This window comes from Ranitomeya imitator, chromosome 5, assembly GCF_032444005.1.
Source record: "Ranitomeya imitator isolate aRanImi1 chromosome 5, aRanImi1.pri, whole genome shotgun sequence".
In the NCBI taxonomy this organism is placed as follows: domain Eukaryota; kingdom Metazoa; phylum Chordata; class Amphibia; order Anura; family Dendrobatidae; genus Ranitomeya; species Ranitomeya imitator.
In genome coordinates, this window is record NC_091286.1 from 45830438 (window position 1) to 45851001 (window position 20564).

The window sequence follows — 20564 nt, forward strand, 5'->3', positions numbered from 1 at the left end:
CCTATACATTTCCACTAAAACAAAAGGGATGAACTGGCTAAAAAAAGAGAAAAAAAAAAAAGTATAATCCAATGTCCTTTACCCCCCATGGACAATTTTTATTTTTGTGCCCTGGTTTATTCCTCCCTCAAAAGCTAAAGAATGAATTGTAGCGACATCCCATACCGAAATACAGGAAAAAAATCCAAGTAGGGTGAAATGATGAAAAAAAAATGTAATCTGAGGGCAGCATGACGTAGGGACGGAGACACTGATTCCAGCGATGTGTCACTTACTAGGCTGTTTTGCTGTTTCAATAAAATTAGTGTTTCTCGGTCTCCCATGACAGCACTACGGAGAGAGGGGATCCGCCCTTCAGGGACAGGAAACCTACAGATAAAAGGGCGGTACCTCTCCCTCGCATCAGTTGGTTTCCTGTCCCTGAACAGGGAACCTCTTTCCGGTGGTACCTGTATGAAGACCGATGGACCGGGACCGGGCGGTCGAGTACCGGCAGCGAGGAGGCTCCTGCCGCGGCTTGTCCGGCTCCCGAAGCCGCCACCGCTGGAACCGAGGGGTTCTTCAGGGTGAGCGGAGGGAGAACGCCGCTGATTCTGAGAGAGGAAGGGGCGCTGGATCACCCGGAGCTTCTGTGCCGACAAGCGCACGCTCCGGGTGTACTAAGATGGCCGCCGCTCCGGAAATGCGGCAGGACTTCCGGGTCATCGCCGCGCGCATGCGCGGTAGCTTCTCTTCTCTCTGGACGTGACGCAGGACCGGAAGTGCGGGGGAACGCCGGAGGTGGCGCCAAATACAAATAGGGAGATGGTGCACACACAGTTGTCGCACCATCTCCCTGTAAATCATGGAGGACAGCGATCCACAGGAGCTGCAGCCTAGGCAGCAGCACCACAAGAAGACAGACCCTAAGAGCGCCAGGAGTGGGTCTAGCAGCCGTTCTACACAGCGCAGCAGGTCTGCTGCGAAGACTAGTTCACCTCCTCGGGAACCTTCCATTCCAGACCCAGGGCCCCCTCCAGAACCGGTACCTGCCTGCACGTCCGAATGGTGAGTTGATCTTCGTGAATGTATTATAATAGGGCTCCCTCTTCTCCCTTAATAGGGAAAGAAGAAGCTGGAGAAAAGGAAAAACAAATCCTGCCCCATCTGTGACAAAGCTTTACCAGTAGCCTGGGACAAAAAGCTTTGTAAATCCTGCATCCAGCGTGTGCTATGTGAGGAGACTCCCGACTTTGCATCAGAGCTAAAAAATATTATTAGATCTGAGGTTCAGAATGCTGTATCTTCCTCCAAAAAAGGAAAAGATAAAGTAAAAGAAACAGTACAATCCCACTCTGTCCGATCCTCATCTGATGACGCAGATTCGGACGATTCTGACTCCTCCCTATCCTCCTCCGAGGAAGATTCAGGCCGACATTGTTTTCCTCTCGAGGAAGTGAATGCCTTAGTGAGAGCTGTTAGGGCTACTATGGGGGTGGAGGAGCCTAAACCTGACAAAACAGCCCAAGACGTTATGTTTGGTGGCTTGGGACAAAAAAAACGGAAAACCTTCCCTTTAAATCCCAATGTCCAATCCCTAATTAAAAAAGAATGGGAAAAACCTGATAGGAGAAACTCTTCAGTGCCCTCGCTTAAAAGAAAATATCCCTTCGATGATGACGCATCCACTTCCTGGGATAAGGCACCAAAGTTGGATGTAGCGGTGGCAAAAGCCTCGAAAAAATTTGCGCTCCCGTTCGAGGACATGGGTACCCTCAAATACCCTTTAGATAAAAAAGCAGACACATTTCTTAAAGGGGCATGGGAGTCGGCTGGGGGTAGCTTGAGGCCTACTGTTGCGGCTACCTGCACCTCCAGATCTCTGATGGTATGGATCGATCAATTAGAGAGTCAAATTAGAGACGGGCTACCCAGGAATAAATTACTGGATTCTATCCCTGCAATCAGAGCAGCAGCAGCATTCCTGGCGGACTCCTCGGCAGACTCCGTACGGTTAACATCTAAGGCCGCTGCTCTCTCCAATGCAGCCAGAAGAACCTTATGGCTCAAAAGCTGGCCTGGGGATCTCCAGACAAAGCTGAAGCTATGTTCTATTCCGTGTGAAGGAAATTTTCTGTTTGGAGAGACCCTGGATGACATTCTCCAAAAAGCAGGAGACAAAAAGAAAGGGTTTCCAAATTTGGGCCCAGCCCCATTCAGGCAGTCCTTTCGGAATCGGAGATTTTTCCGCCGCAGACCCCCCAGGGAGCAGAATAAATGGGAAGAAGGCAGGAGAAGGGATAGAGGTTACCTCTTTGGCAACACCTCTCGTGACAAAAAACCCGCCAAATGACATTGTGCCGGTAGGGGGAAGACTCACATCTTTCCTTCCCGCCTGGGAGAAAATATCCAACAACACCTGGATTCTAAACATCATACAGTACGGTCTAAAAATAGAGTTTATTTCTTTTCCTCCCCGGAAGTACATAGAAACAAAAATAAGATCTTCAGTGGCAGAACAAGCAGCTTTAGAGAAAGAAATCATTTCCCTACTGCAAAAATCTGTAATTCAAGAAATCCCTCCTCAGGAAGTAGGAGAAGGGTTTTTCTCCCCTCTTTTTTTAGTACCAAAACCCGACGGGTCCTTTCGGACCATTATAAATCTAAAAAACCTGAACAAATACGTAAAAAATTACAAATTCAAAATGGAAACAATAAAGTCCACCATAAAAATCCTGTTTCCAAATTGCTACATGGTCGTGATAGATCTAACCGATGCATATTATCATGTGCCCATCCACAATCAGTCTCAAAAATTCCTGAGATTGGCAGTTCCCATAAAAGGACAATTAAGATTTTTTCAGTACAGAGCTCTTCCGTTCGGAATCTCTATAGCCCCTCGAATATTCACGAAGGTAATAGCGGAAATGATGGCCCACATAAGGGAACAAAATATATTAATAGTCCCTTACCTAGACGACTTTCTCATCGTAAGCAACTCGGCCCAAAGTTGCAAAGAACAGAGGGACCGGGTAATGACTATCTTGACGGACTTGGGGTGGCTCATAAACTTAAAAAAATCAAAGTTGGAACCCTGTCAAGTACAGGAGTTCCTAGGTCTGACATTAGACTCCCGAGTACAAGAATGCCGACTTCCAAACCCCAAAAAAGACAACATATCAGCCATGATAGCGCGAACCTTTCACCATCCTTCCATGACTCTAAGGAGAGCAATGTCACTACTAGGCTCTCTGTCCTCATGCCTACCAGCGATACCCTATGCACAGTTCCACACAAGAGAACTTCAGTGGCATGTACTCGAATGGCAGTCAATACTAAAAGACAAATTGGAAAGTCAAATCACCCTGAGTTCCTCAGTTATTCATTCCCTTCGTTGGTGGGCAGAGAGCCAAAACTTATCAAAGGGAGTTCCTTGGGTGACACAAATATCCCGGGTGATAACAACCGATGCGAGTCCCACAGGGTGGGGGGCTCATATGGGGGACAGAGTGGCCCAGGGAACCTGGTCAGTTCAGGAAATATCAGCATCCTCAAACCAAAAAGAACTTTGGGCAGTGCTTCAGGCTCTTCTTTCTTTTCTGGCCTATATTCAGGGACATCATGTCCGAATTTTTTCAGACAACAAAGTGACTGTAGCGTATATAAACCACCAGGGAGGAACAAGGTCTCAGGCACTCATGAGTTCTTCAGCCAAAATTTTCAACCTTGCAGAAGAAAATCTACTATCCCTCTCTGCGCTACACATTCAGGGTTCAAACAACGAGAGAGCAGATTACCTGAGTCGATCGCTGTTAAAACAAGGAGAGTGGTCCCTAAACCATTCCATCTACGATCAGATCACAAAAATGTGGGGAGCACCGACAATAGATCTATTCGCCAATTACAAAAACAAAAAGGTGAAAAAATTCTGCTCGTTGAACCCGATAGGGAATCCACAGGCTCTAGATGCCTTTATGATTCCGTGGACTCAAAAATTAACTTATGCCTTTCCTCCAACTATTCTGATCCCGGCAGTCATTCGGAAAGTCAGAGAGATCAAAACGAAAATGATCCTCATAGCCCCGTTCTGGCCAAAAAGGACGTGGTTCTCCTGGCTGAGGATGCTTTCGGTCTCGGACCCATGGGTCCTGCCGAATATACCAGACCTTCTACATCAAGGGCCGATCTTCCACCCACAGGAATCGAACTTACATTTGACAGCCTGGTTTTTGAACGGGGACTATTAAAAGAAAGAGGTTTCTCGGATAATTTAGTTACCACGTTGTTAAAAAGTAGAAAACCCATCACTACTAAAATATATGGGAAAACTTGGAAAAAATTTCTGGCCGTCTCCAAAGTAAAAGTCCAAGATGGGCCCTCAATTCCTAAAATACTGGAGTTCCTACAAAAAGGTCTGGAACAGGGGTTGTCGGTTAGTACTCTTAAAGTACAAATAGCAGCTCTAGGAGCACTCTATAACCATAATATTGCAGCCAACCCATGGATAATTAGATTCGTTAAGGCGGTGACAAGATCAAAGCCATTAGTCGCTCAGAAAGTGCCCTCATGGGACTTAAATTTAGTCCTCTCAGCATTAACGAGTCCTCCATTCGAACCCATAGAGACGATTTCCATTAAAACTCTATCACTTAAAACCATTCTCTTGGTAGCGTTAACATCCGCACGCAGAATAAGTGACATTCAAGCCTTATCCTCTAATCCACCCTTCACTAAAATATTAGATGATAGAGTCACTCTTAGACCTGACCCGGCCTATTTGCCAAAAGTGGCATCAAAATTCCATAGGTCACAAGAAGTCTCCCTGCCATCCTTTTGTCCAAACCCAAAAAATGAGAGAGCAAAACTTCCATAATCTAGACGTCAGAAGGTGCCTAATCCAATACTTAGATTCCACCAGAGAGTATAGGAAGGAAGGCTCTCTGTTTGTCTGTTTCCAGGGTCCCAGAAAAGGATTTCGGGCATCCAAGGGTACTTTGGCGAGGTGGATAAAGGAGGCGATAGTCTTGGCATATTCATCCTCGGGGAATGAGATCCCAGATGGTATAAGAGCACATTCCACAAGAGCAGTAGCTACCTCATGGGCTGAGAGGTCAGAGGTATCAATAGAGCAAATCTGTAAAGCGGCCACCTGGTCATCACCATCGACCTTTTTTAGACACTATAGATTAAATCTAGCCTCTGTGTCTGACTTAACCTTCGGACGAAGGGTTCTCGAGGCGGTGGTCCCTCCCTAAGCTTAAGGTACTGTCACACTAGATGATATCGCTAGCGATCCGTGACGTTGCAGCGTCCTCGCTAGCGATATCGTCCAGTGTGACAGGCAGCAGCGATCAGGCCCCTGCTGGGAGATCGCTGGTCGGGGAAGAAAGTCCAGAACTTTATTTCATCGCTGGACTCCCCGTAGACATCGCTGAATCGGCGTGTGTGACACCGATTCAGCGATGTCTTCACTGGTAACCAGGGTAAACATCGGGTAACTAAGCGCAGGGCCGCGCTTAGTAACCCGATGTTTACCCTGGTTACCAGCGTAAAAAAACAAACAGTACATACTTACATTCAGCTGTCTGTCCCTTGCCGTCTGGTTCCTGCACTGACTGCTGGCCGTAAAGTGAAAGCAGAGCACAGCCACAGCGGTGAGTCACCGCTGTGTGACTCACCGCTGTGCTGTGCTTTCACTTTCACTTTACGGCCAGCAGTCAGTGCAGGAACCAGACGGCAAGGGACAGACAGCTGAATGTAAGTATGTACTGTTTGTTTTTTTACGATGGTAACCAGGGTAAACATCGGGTTACTAAGCGCGGCCCTGCGCTTAGTTACCCGATGTTTACCCTGGTTACAGGGGACCTCGGGATCGTTGGTCGCTGGAGAGCTGTCTGTGTGACAGCTCTCCAGCGACCAAACAGCGACGCTGCAGCGATCCGGATCGTTGTCGGTATCGCTGCAGCGTCGCTAAGTGTGACGGTACCTTTAGTCTCTGCAATTCTCTCCGTAGTGCTGTCATGGGAGACCGAGAAAGTCGTAGTTACTCACCGATAACGGTGTTTCTCGGAGCCCATGACAGCACTCGCTTATTCCCTCCCATCACGTGTGCGGTGAGCACCTTTAATTACATATAATTTATATACTGTATATAGTTTGAGTATAGGCACGGGGTTCCTCTTTTAAGAAATGTTGTAATATGATTTTTTCTCTGTTGTAAACTAACCTGGAGGTCCTCCGATGCTCTGTAAACCAACTGATGCGAGGGAGAGGTACCGCCCTTTTATCTGTAGGTTTCCTGTCCCTGAAGGGCGGATCCCCTCTCTCCGTAGTGCTGTCATGGGCTCCGAGAAACACCGTTATCGGTGAGTAACTACGACTTTTATCAGCAGGAGATTATCACTGCAGGACTAGGTGTCACATGCCTCCTGGTCCAACCACGCCTCCCCAGCACTGATTGGTGTATATTGACAGAAAACTGCCAGTGATGTGGGCAGGGTTATACACAGCTCAGCATTCTGAGCAGCAGAGAAAACTGTGACTATCACAACTGCTTCACTCAGTAAGCTAAATGATACATCGTTCGAATCAGGGTGTCTGTCCCTACATCATACTGCTGGCAAAACCTTTTGACAGATTTGCTTTAAGAATTTTGAGAACCATCATTTTCTAACTATAAAGCTGTATGAAGCCTTTCTTTTTGTTTGTCGAGCTATAGTTTCTATTGCTTCCAGTTTGCGGTTCACACAACCTTTTTATTACATTTTTTAGGTGTGGACACCAAAAAAAAAGGCAACTTTGGCATCTTTTTTTTTTTTCCTTTATGCTGTTTACGGTATAAACTAATTTTATTTGTACATTATTTTATTTTTTTTTTTAAATTGAACTTTCACAAATATGGTGATAAATATGGTTGTTATTTTTTTTGGATTCTAACACTTATACTTTGTTTTAATTTTGTGATATTTGTACAAACGTTTTGTTTTTATTACTTTTCGCTTATTTTTTTTAGTCCGCAAGCCTGTTTGATCACAAGTGCAATGCTTCAGTACCGCAGTATATAGTAAAAAAGATCACTTCTTTCATGACATTACAAAGATGGCGACCACCCTTTTTTTTTCTTTATATTTTAGTGGTTTTAAAAAAAATAAGAACTTTGTACAAAAAAGAAATTTTTTCTGAGACCTCTAACATTTTCTTGCATGGCGAGCGGATGGATTTCTTGATACCATATTGATATACATATGATGTTTTGATCACTTTGTATTACATTTTTTGGGAGAAGTGCGGTGATAGACAAAAACAGGCAATTCGGTCATCTTTATTTTTTCTTTGTGGCTTTAAATTTTTTTTTTTTTTTTTTTATACATTGCACTTTTACAGATGGTGTAATGCCAAATATGTTTTTTTTTTTTTCTTTTCATTTTTGTATCAGAAAAAGCGGCAGATTTTGGACCCTATTCCCTGACTGGAGTGACATATGTGGCGCATGTCGTTATTCAAACACATCTGATTCTTTAAGATCGCTTGACAACATTGTAGGTCTTTATGAATCAGGGGTTATTCTCATCTCCAAGATCTTATCCCAAATATGTAGTAGGTGTAATATTATTATTATTATTATTATTATTATTAATAATAATATGAGCAAGTTCCTCCAATTAGAAATGTAGTATAGTTCTTCTGATTCGCTATGTTGCTTTCCCCATGTGCAGGGCATTGCAGTAGCATAGGTATCCATGGTTACGACCGCTCACATAGTGACAGTTAGATGTGTTAATGGCCATAACCATGGATACCTAAGCTACTGCAATGCCCTGCACATAGGGATTGTGAAATAGCAAATCAGAAGAACTATACTACGGTACATTTCTAATTGGAGGTATTTGTTATTATTATTTATTATTATAGCGCCATTTATTCCATGGCGCTTTACATGTGAGGAGGGGTATTCATAATAAAAACAAGTAGAGTAATCTTAGACAATACAAGTCACAACTGGTACAGGAGGAGAGAGGACCCTGCCCGCGGGGGCTCACAATCTACAAGGGATGGGTGAGGATACAGTAGGCGAGGGTAGAGCTGGTCATGCAGCGGTTTGGTGGATCGGTGGTTACTGCAGGTTGTAGGCTTGTCGGAAGAGGTAGGTCTTCAGGTTCTTTCTGTAGGTTTCCATGGTATTTATTATTATTATTACACCTACTACATTACTACATATTGGGATAGGGTCTTGGAGATGGGTTACGCCTTTTAATATTTTTGAAAGTTTTATTTTTTTTTAATTCTTACTTTATTTTATTTTTTTAATTCTCCTAGGGGACTTGAGAATAACTTAATGGCTTGTACTATATACCGAATTCTCATAGTATTGCAGTATCTAGTGAAATTCACTATGAGGTCATACACATAGGAAGCCAAGACGGCAGTGATGGGGGCCTTCATCAGGTTCTCCGTGGCCATAGCATCCCATCAGCACCCTGTGATTGCAGTCCATTTAAATACTGCGGTCAGAGATTGACAGTGGCGTCCAAATGATTAAACAGCAGTGAGCCAGTTCTCAGCTGTTAAGAGGCAGACGTATTGAACGGGCTCAGCTCCTGCACCCGCTAAATAGATCCACACAGGAAGTAATTTATATTGGCGGTAAGGGGTTAAAATAATAAGCTATATAACTTCCTATTACTCCTCTATTGCTAGGTCACTATTCATTCTGGTCTGGAATTTTGCAGCTCCATTTCCTGCTCTGGCTGGCAGACTGCCCATTACAACACGAGGTGGTCCGCTGTCTGTCTATACGTTGACCCCTTTAAAGGACCCTATTCATCAAGACTGTTTTTTTGTACCCCAATCTTGGTGAAGAGTGTACAGGAGTAAGATGCGCCAAATTTATTATGCGTTTTATTATATATATATATTATATTTATTATATATATATATATATATAATATAGTTATTATACGGTATTAATATAGTTTTATTATATATATAATATAGTTATATATATATATATATAACTAGCTGGGCATAGTAACTAACTGTGGTTTGTTATAACAAATTACAATGATTATGTTGCACATAAAAACGTCTCACATCATATACTCAACACTACAGATTTGCAACACAAATTAACTAAACGACTACCTAAGTATTGATAGTATTTTATTTTCAACTCATTCAAGAGCCTTTTGGATAAACAACATTTTTGTTTTTTTCCTTCCGGTGCAAAGACGAACAGATTTTTGGCAGTTCCAACTCTTGAACAGGCCACGTAAAGTTGTCCATGAGAAAAGCATGGAGAATGCAAGTCGATCCCTACTACTTTCAAGGACTGTCCCTGAGCCTTGTTAATGGACACTGCAAACGCCAGTCGAAGTGGAAACTGGAGGCGTTTAAAATCAAAAGGCAAATCAGATGGAATGAGAGGAATTCTTGGAATGAAAAGGTCCTATCCTTTGGCACATCCTGTTGCTGAGCTGTGTATCTAATCCTATCCTGTGTGATACCGGCTGCTGAGCTGTGTATCTAATTCTGTCCTGCGTGAGACTGTCTGCTGAGCTGTGTATATAATCCTATCCTGTGTGATACTGGGCTCCCCCTGCAGTCTATGGCAGAGGGTGGTCTGTGTCGGTAATAAATTGTGTTATTTCCAGCTTTACAGAAGGACGATAACACCATAGAAAACTGTTGCTCATAGCAACCAATCACAGCTCAGCTTCTTATAAACAACTCTGGTGAAATGAAAGATGCTTAGTGATTGGTTGCTATGTGGAGTGGGCGTGGCTGATAGACACATGCTTAGTGATTGGTTGCTGATACATACACACACGCACATTTTTATATATAGCTTTATGCTGCTTCTGTAGAGTAAATCATGATGAAACGGTCGGTTGTGCTCGGCGATGCAAAAAAAAAAAAAAGCCAAAAAGTGGCAAATAGTTTTTGCAAACATTTTACAACATTTGAAACAGTTTTATGCCAGAATGGAGAAATCTAATGAGTCAGGACCATAGAGTGCACTGTAATCTGTGCTTGGCTTTAATAGCAAAGCTCTATATTGGATATACAGTGCAAAGTGACCTGTCCCTACAATATTCTCCTCTTAAAGGGGTTGCCCAGCCTTGGGTTACAAGTCTGCAATCACGTTATGCGACAGCAGACTTGTGAATAATCACACTGCGAGCACTGCAAGGATTCTTCAGTGTTGGCGCCAGGAGCAGGCAGGCGCGTGATCACAAGTATGTGATTTCCATACATGCAGTCACATCCCGACTAGACGTGTGTACTGAGCAAGACTGCACAAGTCTAGTCAGAATGTGGCTGAGCGTATGCAAATCGCTTACTTGCAGTCACATGACCGTCCAACACTGGAGAAGAATTCTCAAAGTGCACGCAATGTGAGGATTCACAAGTCTACAGTTACACAGAGTGACTGCAGACTTGTAACGTAATGCTGGACAACCCCTTTAAATAGAGCAACATGCAATGTTGACAGATCCGCTTTAACGCTCTGGGAAATCCAAACAGTCATCATGCTGTGATCTCACCGCAATTCCTCTAAGCCTTGTTGAACTTCTCTCAAGGTGTCTGCATCAAGATTGTTTATGAGCTCCTTCCTGTAGCGAGCGATGAAGGGTATGGTGTTGTCATCCTGGAAGAGCTGAATGAGGTTGGAGCAAACCCAGGATTCAACATTGGTCCTCTCTGATAAAACCTAAAAACGGGAGAATATTCCAGGATGAGGAAATATTACATTCACAACTTGCAAAAACATTTTGGATACTTTCCTGATGCAACATAGATAAACATGTACATCATTTCTGTATCCATAGGCCCCACCGACTCGACGAAGGCCAAAGAAAGCGTCATTTTATTCTCCATTGTGCCGATACAGTCAAATTTCTGTCCAGCTGCTACAACGATGCCTCCACCCTGTGCCAGTCCTTGCACTGGTTACCCATCCGCTACAGAGTCCAATATAAACTTATCGCTCTCACCCACAAATTTCTCCACAGTTCTGAACCACCCTACTTTTCCTCCCTCATCTCTTTCTATCACCCTATCCGTGTTCTCCGTTCTGCAACGGATCTAAAACCTGGAAAAATCTCCAATGGGACACGCCATACGGACTGTGACAAGACCTTTACACTACATTTACTGCCCATTTATCTATTTTTTGTGCTATGTGGCATTACCCATCAGTAAAGGGGCTGTCTGGTGAAAATAAGTTATCACCTATCCACAGTTCAAGGCCTTACCCCCACACACACACACACACTCCTGACAAAGCACATTTTGTTTTCTTGTTTGTTTTTTTTCTAAACAATCAGTTTAAAGACTTATAAAAAAAAAGTTCTTCGTATATATTCACATAATTTTTTTTTTTTTTTTCCATTAATGTATCATACTACCTATGTTATGTTCATACTCGCTTCTTTTACAATATCAGTGGGAAAATAAAGGAATTGTAACAGCAATTTGGATTGGAAGCATTTTTTTATTTTTTTTCCTGCTTTTTATGTACAAATGTAACGTAATTTTTATTTATTTTACATATTGTATTCCCCATAAAGTCATACAGACCTTTCAACATTAAACAGAACCTGTCACCCCCAAAATCGAAGATGAGCTAAGCCCACCGGCATCAGGGGCTTATCTACATTCTGAAGAAGAGGACGTCATCGTAAGAAGATGGGAGGCCCCGAACCGCGACACCCATCGGACCGGACAGCAGCGGGACCGCCCCTGGGCGAGTATAATCTAACCTCTTTTTCATCTTTCAGGATACATCGGGGGCTTATCTACAGCATTACAGAATGCTGTAGATAAGCCCCTGATGCCGGTGGGCTAAGCTCATCTTCGATTTTGGGGGCGACAGGTTCCCTTTAAATTACTTCTTTTTTTTATACTTCATTTTCCATGGTACATTAACCCAAGCTTCATGGGGCAAAGCCTCCTGGCTGCATAGCAGAGCTAACTGAGTCTCCTAGGACCCCGCAGCTCCTACTCTCTGCATATACCCAGCCATCACATGCGCTGGGTCCAGAGGAGGAGGTACTGTTAGCATTTCCTAGTGCTGCATACAAAGAACCTCTTTAGCAATAATCAGGAAGGCAAAGATGGTAATAAACCGCTTCTGCCTTCTGTATGTGTCTGGCAGCCATCATCCCACTCCTTCAGCTGCTTTACTACACCGGGATGTTTTAGAACATCGGAGCTTTTATCTCTTTGGTAATTGTTTGGCATCGGTGGAAAAAAAAGGACCTTTTGGGTTCCCTTTGGGCCCAAGTGCAATAATAACCGCTTAGGGCCCATTATCGGTACAACATGATTGCCAGCTAAATCACTATCAGGAGAGAAGTGTCTGTCGTAGAACTACAATCGGGGCATGCTGGGAGCTGTAGTTTTAAGACAAACGTAAAGTCACAAGTTTCTTCCTACCCAAACCCATCCGGCTCTTACCTCGACAATGTTCCAGTTCATGTCACTGCTTTCAGAGGCGGCAGAACCCTTCGCCTTATACTTCACCGGCTTCCCAGCAGGGTCAGAAGACGTTCTCATTTTCTTCAGCGGCGGACCACCGAAAGTGAAGTCATCAGGCGGCTCTTCTTCCTCCTCCCTAGATGGAAACTCATTCTTCACTTTCGCTCCCATGTCCAGGCCGCTAGTAGACGGGAAATCTACAATGCCGACACTCCTCCGCTCTGTCTTTACCGGAAGCAGCTGCGCAGGATTAGCCATCTTCTTTTTGGGGCTTTTTGGACTTAATATTTCTTTTTTGATAGGTCTATCAATAGATATTGTCTGTAAAAAAAGAAAATAACGGAAAAAAAAAGTGTTGAAAACTCCTGTCGTCTCTCGTATCATTATACCTCACCCAGGAGAAAGAATCTGGTTTAAGGTGCATGTAAAGTTTAGATATAATGGGGTTTTGCATAACCTTTTATTATGTGGCTAGTGGAAAAAGAAATATTGGAAAAATTAAACAAAAAACAAAAAACAATTAGTTACCCTTAATCTCCTGGAGCCCCAGCGCCACCAGTCTGGTGGTCTCCACCAGGACCAGAAGTGGTGATGTCTCATCTAGTTAGCTACCTAAGGCCACAGATTGGGCGGGACGTACTGACCTCTAGTGGGGTACCAACACACCCAACGGCCATCAGATCCTACAGCCAATCCGTGGCCTCAGAATGGATGGGATGTTATCACTTCCGATCCTTGCAGAGACCACCAGAGCAAAACTTTTTTATTATTTGTTTTATTTTTAATTTTTAACTAATCCCTCTAGCCACTTTTCTTTAAAAAAAAATCCCTTTAAAAATCCAATGCTCAAAATCCAATTTTTGTCTCTTGCCTCTATACTCAAGTTGCTTCCCTATCACCATGATTTTTTTTACTCTGCAGCCCTGCTTGTTTAGCTGTGTCTGACCATAAATTAGGAAATATTGTACCTCCTGTTTGCTGGACAGTTTTGACATGTTTATTTCATTTTCCTGAGGAGTACCCCTTGCTTCTTCTGCAGCGCTGGATGCCTTGGCGTTTTTTCTTGCAGGGACCTACAGCAAAAAGCATAGGAAAAGAGAAAAAAATAATTAAAAAAATATATATATGGTTGTAAAAAGTTGTTGCATGGAGCTCACTTATGAAAACTATACCATTTAAAGGGGCATTCCACCCAGAGATGCCCTAGATGTCTGATAGTTAAGTGCTTTGTAGCAGCCACCACTAGGGGGAGCTTGCTGAAGTCAAACTTTTATTTGAGTTTAATGGAAGTTTTATAAAACTTTATAGATAACCTCCCAGTGAAGGTGGCTTTGGATGTGTTGAAGGGATGCTGTGTAAAAAATAGATATAAATTGGATTTTAGACCCCTCTTTATGGTAGACTTCAGGATGATTCACACGTGGTAGAAAGTTTCACGATATTGATTTAGCTAGGGATTCTTTGGAGTATATGCTTTTATGCAACCATTATTTAGAGTAGAGGGACAGTTGCAGACATTCTTGGTTGAACCCACCAGTCACAAGACCCACCTTTCTTGGTTTGGGGGCAGCGGCAGTTTTTGGCTTTGCAGCAGATTTCTTTACAGCTGTGGTTTGTCGTTTTTTGGGGACTTTTTTCTCTGGCATCCATTCGTCCTCCTCTACAGACAGATCTTCTTCCGAATCTGACCTAATTAAACAAAAAATAAAAAATAAAACATTGCACCTTTCATCAAAAGAAGAAAAAAATAATTCTACATTGGATGGTTTGATTATGGATTTTGGCACATGTAAAACCTTTTTTTTTTTAAAGTTTATGTGAATACTTTTCTGCCCAATGATGACAGAAGTATTCTAGGAGTGATACCTTTATTGGTTAACCAGAAAATAATATGTTTGCAGCTTTCAGAGCACAGAGGCTCCTTCTTCAGGCAGGATAACAAATAGATTAATAGGAAAAAGCACAACATTTAAAGAATAGTACAGCAGGATATTTGTTAGGGGGGTGGGAAGTGTGATGAGTCCATACATAAGCCAAGATAATCAAATTAGGCATTTTCTTAAGGCCCCTTCACATTTAGCGACGCTGCAGCGATACCGACAACGATCCGAATCGCTGCAGCGTCGCTGTTTGGTCGCTGGAGAGCTGTCACACAGACCGCTCTCCAGCGACCAACGATGCCGGTAACCAGGGTAAACATCGGGTAACTAAGCGCAGGGCCGCGCTTAGTAACCCGATGTTTACCCTGGTTACCATGCTAAAAGTAAAAAAAAACAAACACTACATACTTACCTACCGCTGTCTGTCCTCCAGCGCTGCGCTCTGCTTCTCTGCTCTCCTCCTGTACTGTCTGGGAGCCGGAAAGCAGAGCGGTGACGTCACCGCTCTGCTTTCCGGCTCACAGCCAGTACAGGAGGAGTGCAGAGCGCAGCGCTGGAGGACAGACAGCTGTAGGTAAGTATGTACTGTTTGTTTTTTTTTACTTTTAGCATGGTAACCAGGGTAAACATCGGGTTACTAAGCGCGGCCCTGCGCTTAGTTACCCGATGTTTACCCTGGTTACCAGTGAAGACATCGCTGGATCGGTGTCACACACGCCGATCCAGCGATGTCTCCAGGGAGTCCAGCGACGAAATAAAGTTCTGGACTTTATTCAGCGACCAACGATCTCCCAGCAGGGGCCTGATCGTTGGTCGCTGTCACACATAACGATTTCATTAACGATATCGTTGCTACGTCACAAATAGCAACGATATCGTTAACAATATCGTTATGTGTGAAGGTACCTTTACAAATGGAGAGGCAGTGGGAACAATGTTATCTGGAGTCCGTCAGGTGGAGGTGTGAATTGTATCCATGTAGTGATCCAGGTGTTAAATTGAGTCCTAGTGTCAACGAATTAAACATATTCATTAGTGTGTGTCCACTTCATTCCTGATTGTGTGTCTGTGTAGATTCATCCTAGTTTGTAGTCTTTGCATAGTTTCCCCTATATAGATACTTCCAGGGCACCTAGTACATTGTATCATGTCACCACGTTGGAGGATGTACAAGAAAAGGAACCCGTGACCTTATAGTCCTGATTTGTGTTTGGTACACGGACTATATCTGTCGGTAATATGTGGGTACACGTTTTGCATTTTTTACTGTTAGGGTACCGTCACACTATACGATTTACCTACGATCACGACCAGCGATATGACCTGGCCGTGATCGTAGGTAAATCGTAGTGTGGTCGCTGAAGAGCTGTCACACAGACAGCTCTCCAGCGACCAACGATGCCGAGGTCCCTGGGTAACCAGGGTAAACATCGGGTAACTAAGCGTAGGACCGCGCTTAGTTACCCGATGTTTACCCTGGTTACAAGCGTTAAACTAAAAAAAAACAAACAGCACATACTTACATTCTGGTGTCCGTCAGGTCCCTTGCAGTCTGCTTCCCGCACTCAGTGACTGCCGGCCGTAAAGTGAAAGTGAAAGCACAGCCGCTGTGCTCTGCTTTCACTTTACGGCCGGCAGTCACAGTGCGGGAAGCAGAGACGGCAAGGGACCTGACGGACACCAGAATGTAAGTATGTGCTGTTTGTTTTTTTTTAGTTTAACGCTTGTAACCAGGGTAAACATCGGGTAACTAAGCGCGGTCCTGCGCTTAGTTACCCGATGTTTACCCTGGTTACAAGCGAACGCATCGCTGGATCGCATCGCTAGATCGCTAGATCGGTGTCACACACACCGATCTAGCGATGACAGCGGGAGATCCAGCGATGAAAGAAAGTTCTAAACGATCTGCTACGACGTACGATTCTCAGCAGGATCCCTGATCGCTGCTGCGTGTCAGACACAGCGATATCGTAACGATATCGCTGGAACGTCACGAATCGTACCGTCGTAGCGATCGAAATGTTATAGTGTGACGGTACCCCTACAGGGGAATGTGCCAGTCACTGATGGTGATAAGAGGACACTTCTGACAAGCAGAAGTTATTTGTTATCTTGCCTGAAGAAGGAGCCTCTGTGCTCTGAAAGCTTGCAAACATATTTTCTGGTTAGCCAATAAAGGTATCACTCCTAGAATACTTCTGTCATCATTGGGCAGAAAAGTATTCACATCGATTTTTCTGGCTAACACGGTACCACAATACAATTTGTTATTGTACATCTTGTTTGTAATACTCACATTCCACTCAGAAAAGAAAGCTCCGGCTTAGGGGCCATGGTCGTTTTTCTTGGTCTTTTCGGAAATTCAGACATCTAAGAGACAGAAAGGTGAACCGTGGGTTATCACCGATGCCTGGGACCGGCGCAGGCAGAGATTTTGCCTCGCCCCGGACAGCACCGGGCTGCATTCTAGATGCCTATAAAGGCGCTCATATCCAGATACCAAAAAAAGGGGTGACCTCATAAAACAAATTCCCAACCTATGCGTCATTACTAGGGCACATGGAGGTCTATAAAAGCAGTTTTCATTCTGGCTGACTCATCCCATCATCTGAACGTCATTTGCCCGATGCTCCGAGCCCCCCGCAATCAGCTCAACACCAGGGTACTGATCCCACTCACTGCAATCATTCTGTATAGCAAAGTACGGAGATGGGGCAGGACGTTATCTTAATATATACTTACCTTGTAATGTCTTCACATCTTGTTCCGTCCAGATATGTCCGGATCCCAGAATTCCAACCGGTGAAAGTTCACCGACCTCCATATTGGGACACCCAAGTGATGGGTGTCTCAATATGGAAACTGCTGGTGGTACCAGCCTCTTGCGCGGTACCACCAGCGGAACACCATCGCACCTCACACACACACACTGTATACGCCGTACGCCGCCTCAGAGGAAGCCGGTCACATTAAAGGGGTTTTTCCATAAACGAAAGTTAATTTTAAAAATTGTCTGTGTCTGACCGTGTACGGAGCATACAACATCTCCTGGGCAGGGGAGGAAGCAAAAGATAATACTGACATTACAGCAGGAGATCACAGTGGATTAATTTTGTGAGGTAAAATATTTCACTGACTGTTTTTAAACAATATTTTACCTCACAAAATGTATCCTCTGCGATCTCCTGATGTAATGTCAGTATTACACAGGTCAAAGAAGAGATGATATGAGAGGAGAAGACAGCAGATGGGGAGAGAGAGAGTGAGTGCACAGGGGTGAGAGAGACAGAGCACAGGGGGGAGACAGCTCAAATGGGACAGCACATGAGGGGAGAACACAGCACAGGAAGGAGAGAGACAGCAGACAAGGGGGACAGCACAGGGCCGCCATCAGGGCATTACAGCCGTGACTGGCGTATGGGGCCCGGTGAGCAGAGGGGGCCCGCATCGGGCCCCCTCTTACCTGCTCACCGGGCCCCTACCGGCAGCCGCAGGCTGAACCGGGCCCTTAGCGGCGGCCGGCGCTACAGCTGTACGCTATTAACATGCGGGCCCGCGCCCGCACGTCAATAGTTAACAGCCGCCAGCCGCAGCGTGCAGGTCGCCGGCGTCTGACGTCATTGTCAGTCGCCAGCGAGTGCACAGTGCAGCTGCGTGGAGAGATCAGGAGCGCGGCAGGTAAGCAGAACTTTCTTTTTTTTTCTATTGAGAGCGGAGATCCGGGGGGGGAGACAGAAGGCTAGACACAGAGGGGGCAGAAGGCCGCTGGACACAGGGGGGCAGTAAAGCTGGACACGGGGGGCAGAAGGCTGGACACAGAGGGGGCAGTAGGCCGCTGGACACGGGGGGCAGAAGGCCGCTGGACACGGGGGGCAGAAGGCTGGACACAGAGGGGGCAGTAAAGCTGGACACGGGGGGGGCAGTAAAGCTGGACACGGGGGGCAGAAGGCCGCTGGACACGGGGGGGGCAGTAAAGCTGGACACGGGGGGGGCAGAAGGCTGGACACAGAGGGGCAGTAAAGCTGGACACGGGGGGGGCAGAAGGCTGGACACAGAGGGGGCAGTAAAGCTGGACACAGAGGGGGCAGTAAAGCTGGACACAGGGGGGGCAAAAGGCTGGACACAGGGGGCAGTAAAGCTGGACACAGGGGGGACAGAAGGCTGGACACAGGGGGGCAGTAAAGCTGGACACAGGGGGGGCAGAAGGCTGGACACAGGGGGCAGTAAAGCTGGACACAGAGGGGGCAGAAGGCTGGACACAGAGGGGGCAGTAAAGCTGGAAACAGGGGGGGCAGAAGGCCGCTGGACACAGGGGGGCAGTAAAGCTGGACACAGGGGGGGCAGAAGGCTGGACACAGGAGGGGCAGAAGGCCGCTGGACACAGGGGGGCAGTAAAGCTGGACACGGGGGGCAGTAAAGCTGGACACAGAGGGGGCAGAAGGCCGCTGGACACAGGGGGGCAGAAGGCCGCTGGACACAGATGGGGCAGAGTGCTGGACACAGATGGGGCAGAGTGCTGGACACAGATGGGGCAGAGTGCTGGACACAGATGGGGCAGAGTGCTGGACACAGATGGGGCAGAGTGCTGGACACAGATGGGGCAGAGTGCTGGACACAGATGGGGCAGAGTGCTGGACACAGATGGGGCAGAGTGCTGGACACAGATGGGGCAGAGTGCTGGACACAGATGGGGCAGAGTGCTGGACACAGATGGGGCAGAGTGCTGGACACAGATGGGGCAGAGTGCTGGACACAGATGGGGCAGAGTGCTGGACACAGATGGGGCAGAGTGCTGGACACAGATGGGGCAGAGTGCTGGACACAGATGGGGCAGAGTGCTGGACACAGATGGGGCAGAGTGCTGGACACAGATGGGGCAGAGTGCTGGACACAGATGGGGCAGAGTGCTGGACACAGATGGGGCAGAGTGCTGGACACAGATGGGGCAGAGTGCTGGACACAGATGGGGCAGAGTGCTGGACACAGATGGGGCAGAGTGCTGGACACAGATGGGGCAGAGTGCTGGACACAGATGGGGCAGAGTGCTGGACACAGATGGGGCAGAGTGCTGGACACAGATGGGGCAGAGTGCTGGACACAGATGGGGCAGAGTGCTGGACACAGATGGGGCAGAGTGCTGGACACAGATGGGGCAGAGTGCTGGACACAGATGGGGCAGAGTGCTGGACACAGATGGGGCAGAGTGCTGGACACAGATGGGGCAGAGTGCTGGACACAGATGGGGCAGAGTGCTGGACACAGATGGGGCAGAGTGCTGGACACAGATGGGGCAGAGTGCTGGACACAGATGGGGCAGAGTGCTGGACACAGATGGGGCAGAGTGCTGGACACAGATGGGGCAGAGTGCTGGACACAGATGGGGCAGAGTGCTGGACACAGATGGGGCAGAGTGCTGGACACAGATGGGGCAGAGTGCTGGACACAGATGGGGCAGAGTGCTGGACACAGATGGGGCAGAGTGCTGGACACAGATGGGGCAGAGTGCTGGACACAGATGGGGCAGAGTGCTGGACACAGATGGGGCAGAGTGCTGGACACAGATGGGGCAGAGTGCTGGACACAGATGGGGCAGAGTGCTGGACACAGATGGGGCAGAGTGCTGGACACAGATGGGGCAGAGTGCTGGACACAGATGGGGCAGAGTGCTGGACACAGATGGGGCAGAGTGCTGGACACAGATGGGGCAGAGTGCTGGACACAGATGGGGCAGAGTGCTGGACACAGATGGGGCAGAGTGCTGGACACAGATGGGGCAGAGTGCTGGACACAGATGGGGCAGAGTGCTGGACACAGATGGGGCAGAGTGCTGGACACAGATGGGGCAGAGTGCTGGACACAGATGGGGCAGAGTGCTGGACACAGATGGGGCAGAGTGCTGGACACAGATGGGGCAGAGTGCTGGACACAGATGGGGCAGAGTGCTGGACACAGATGGGGCAGAGTGCTGGACACAGATGGGGCAGAGTGCTGGACACAGATGGGGCAGAGTGCTGGACACAGATGGGGCAGAGTGCTGGACACAGATGGGGCAGAGTGCTGGACACAGATGGGGCAGAGTGCTGGACACAGATGGGGCAGAGTGCTGGACACAGATGGGGCAGAGTGCTGGACACAGATGGGGCAGAGTGCTGGACACAGATGGGGCAGAGTGCTGGACACAGATGGGGCAGAGTGCTGGACACAGATGGGGCAGAGTGCTGGACA

The 20564-nt window shown here is 46.6% G+C and overlaps 1 protein-coding gene across 3 annotated transcripts in view; it reads right to left on the reverse strand.

Moving 5' to 3' along the window:
- SRBD1 (S1 RNA binding domain 1) overlaps positions 1 to 20564 on the reverse strand; it is a 268478-nt gene that overhangs the window by 210673 nt on the left and 37241 nt on the right. For all 3 annotated transcript variants that reach the window (XM_069768624.1, XM_069768625.1, XM_069768626.1), the window contains 5 exons: positions 16636 to 16709; positions 14010 to 14148; positions 13428 to 13532; positions 12439 to 12780; positions 10524 to 10690 (listed from right to left, as the gene is read on the reverse strand). In XM_069768624.1, the coding sequence (XP_069624725.1) occupies positions 10524 to 10690; positions 12439 to 12780; positions 13428 to 13532; positions 14010 to 14148; positions 16636 to 16709 (827 nt within the window). The remainder of the gene's footprint in view (positions 1 to 10523; positions 10691 to 12438; positions 12781 to 13427; positions 13533 to 14009; positions 14149 to 16635; positions 16710 to 20564) is intronic.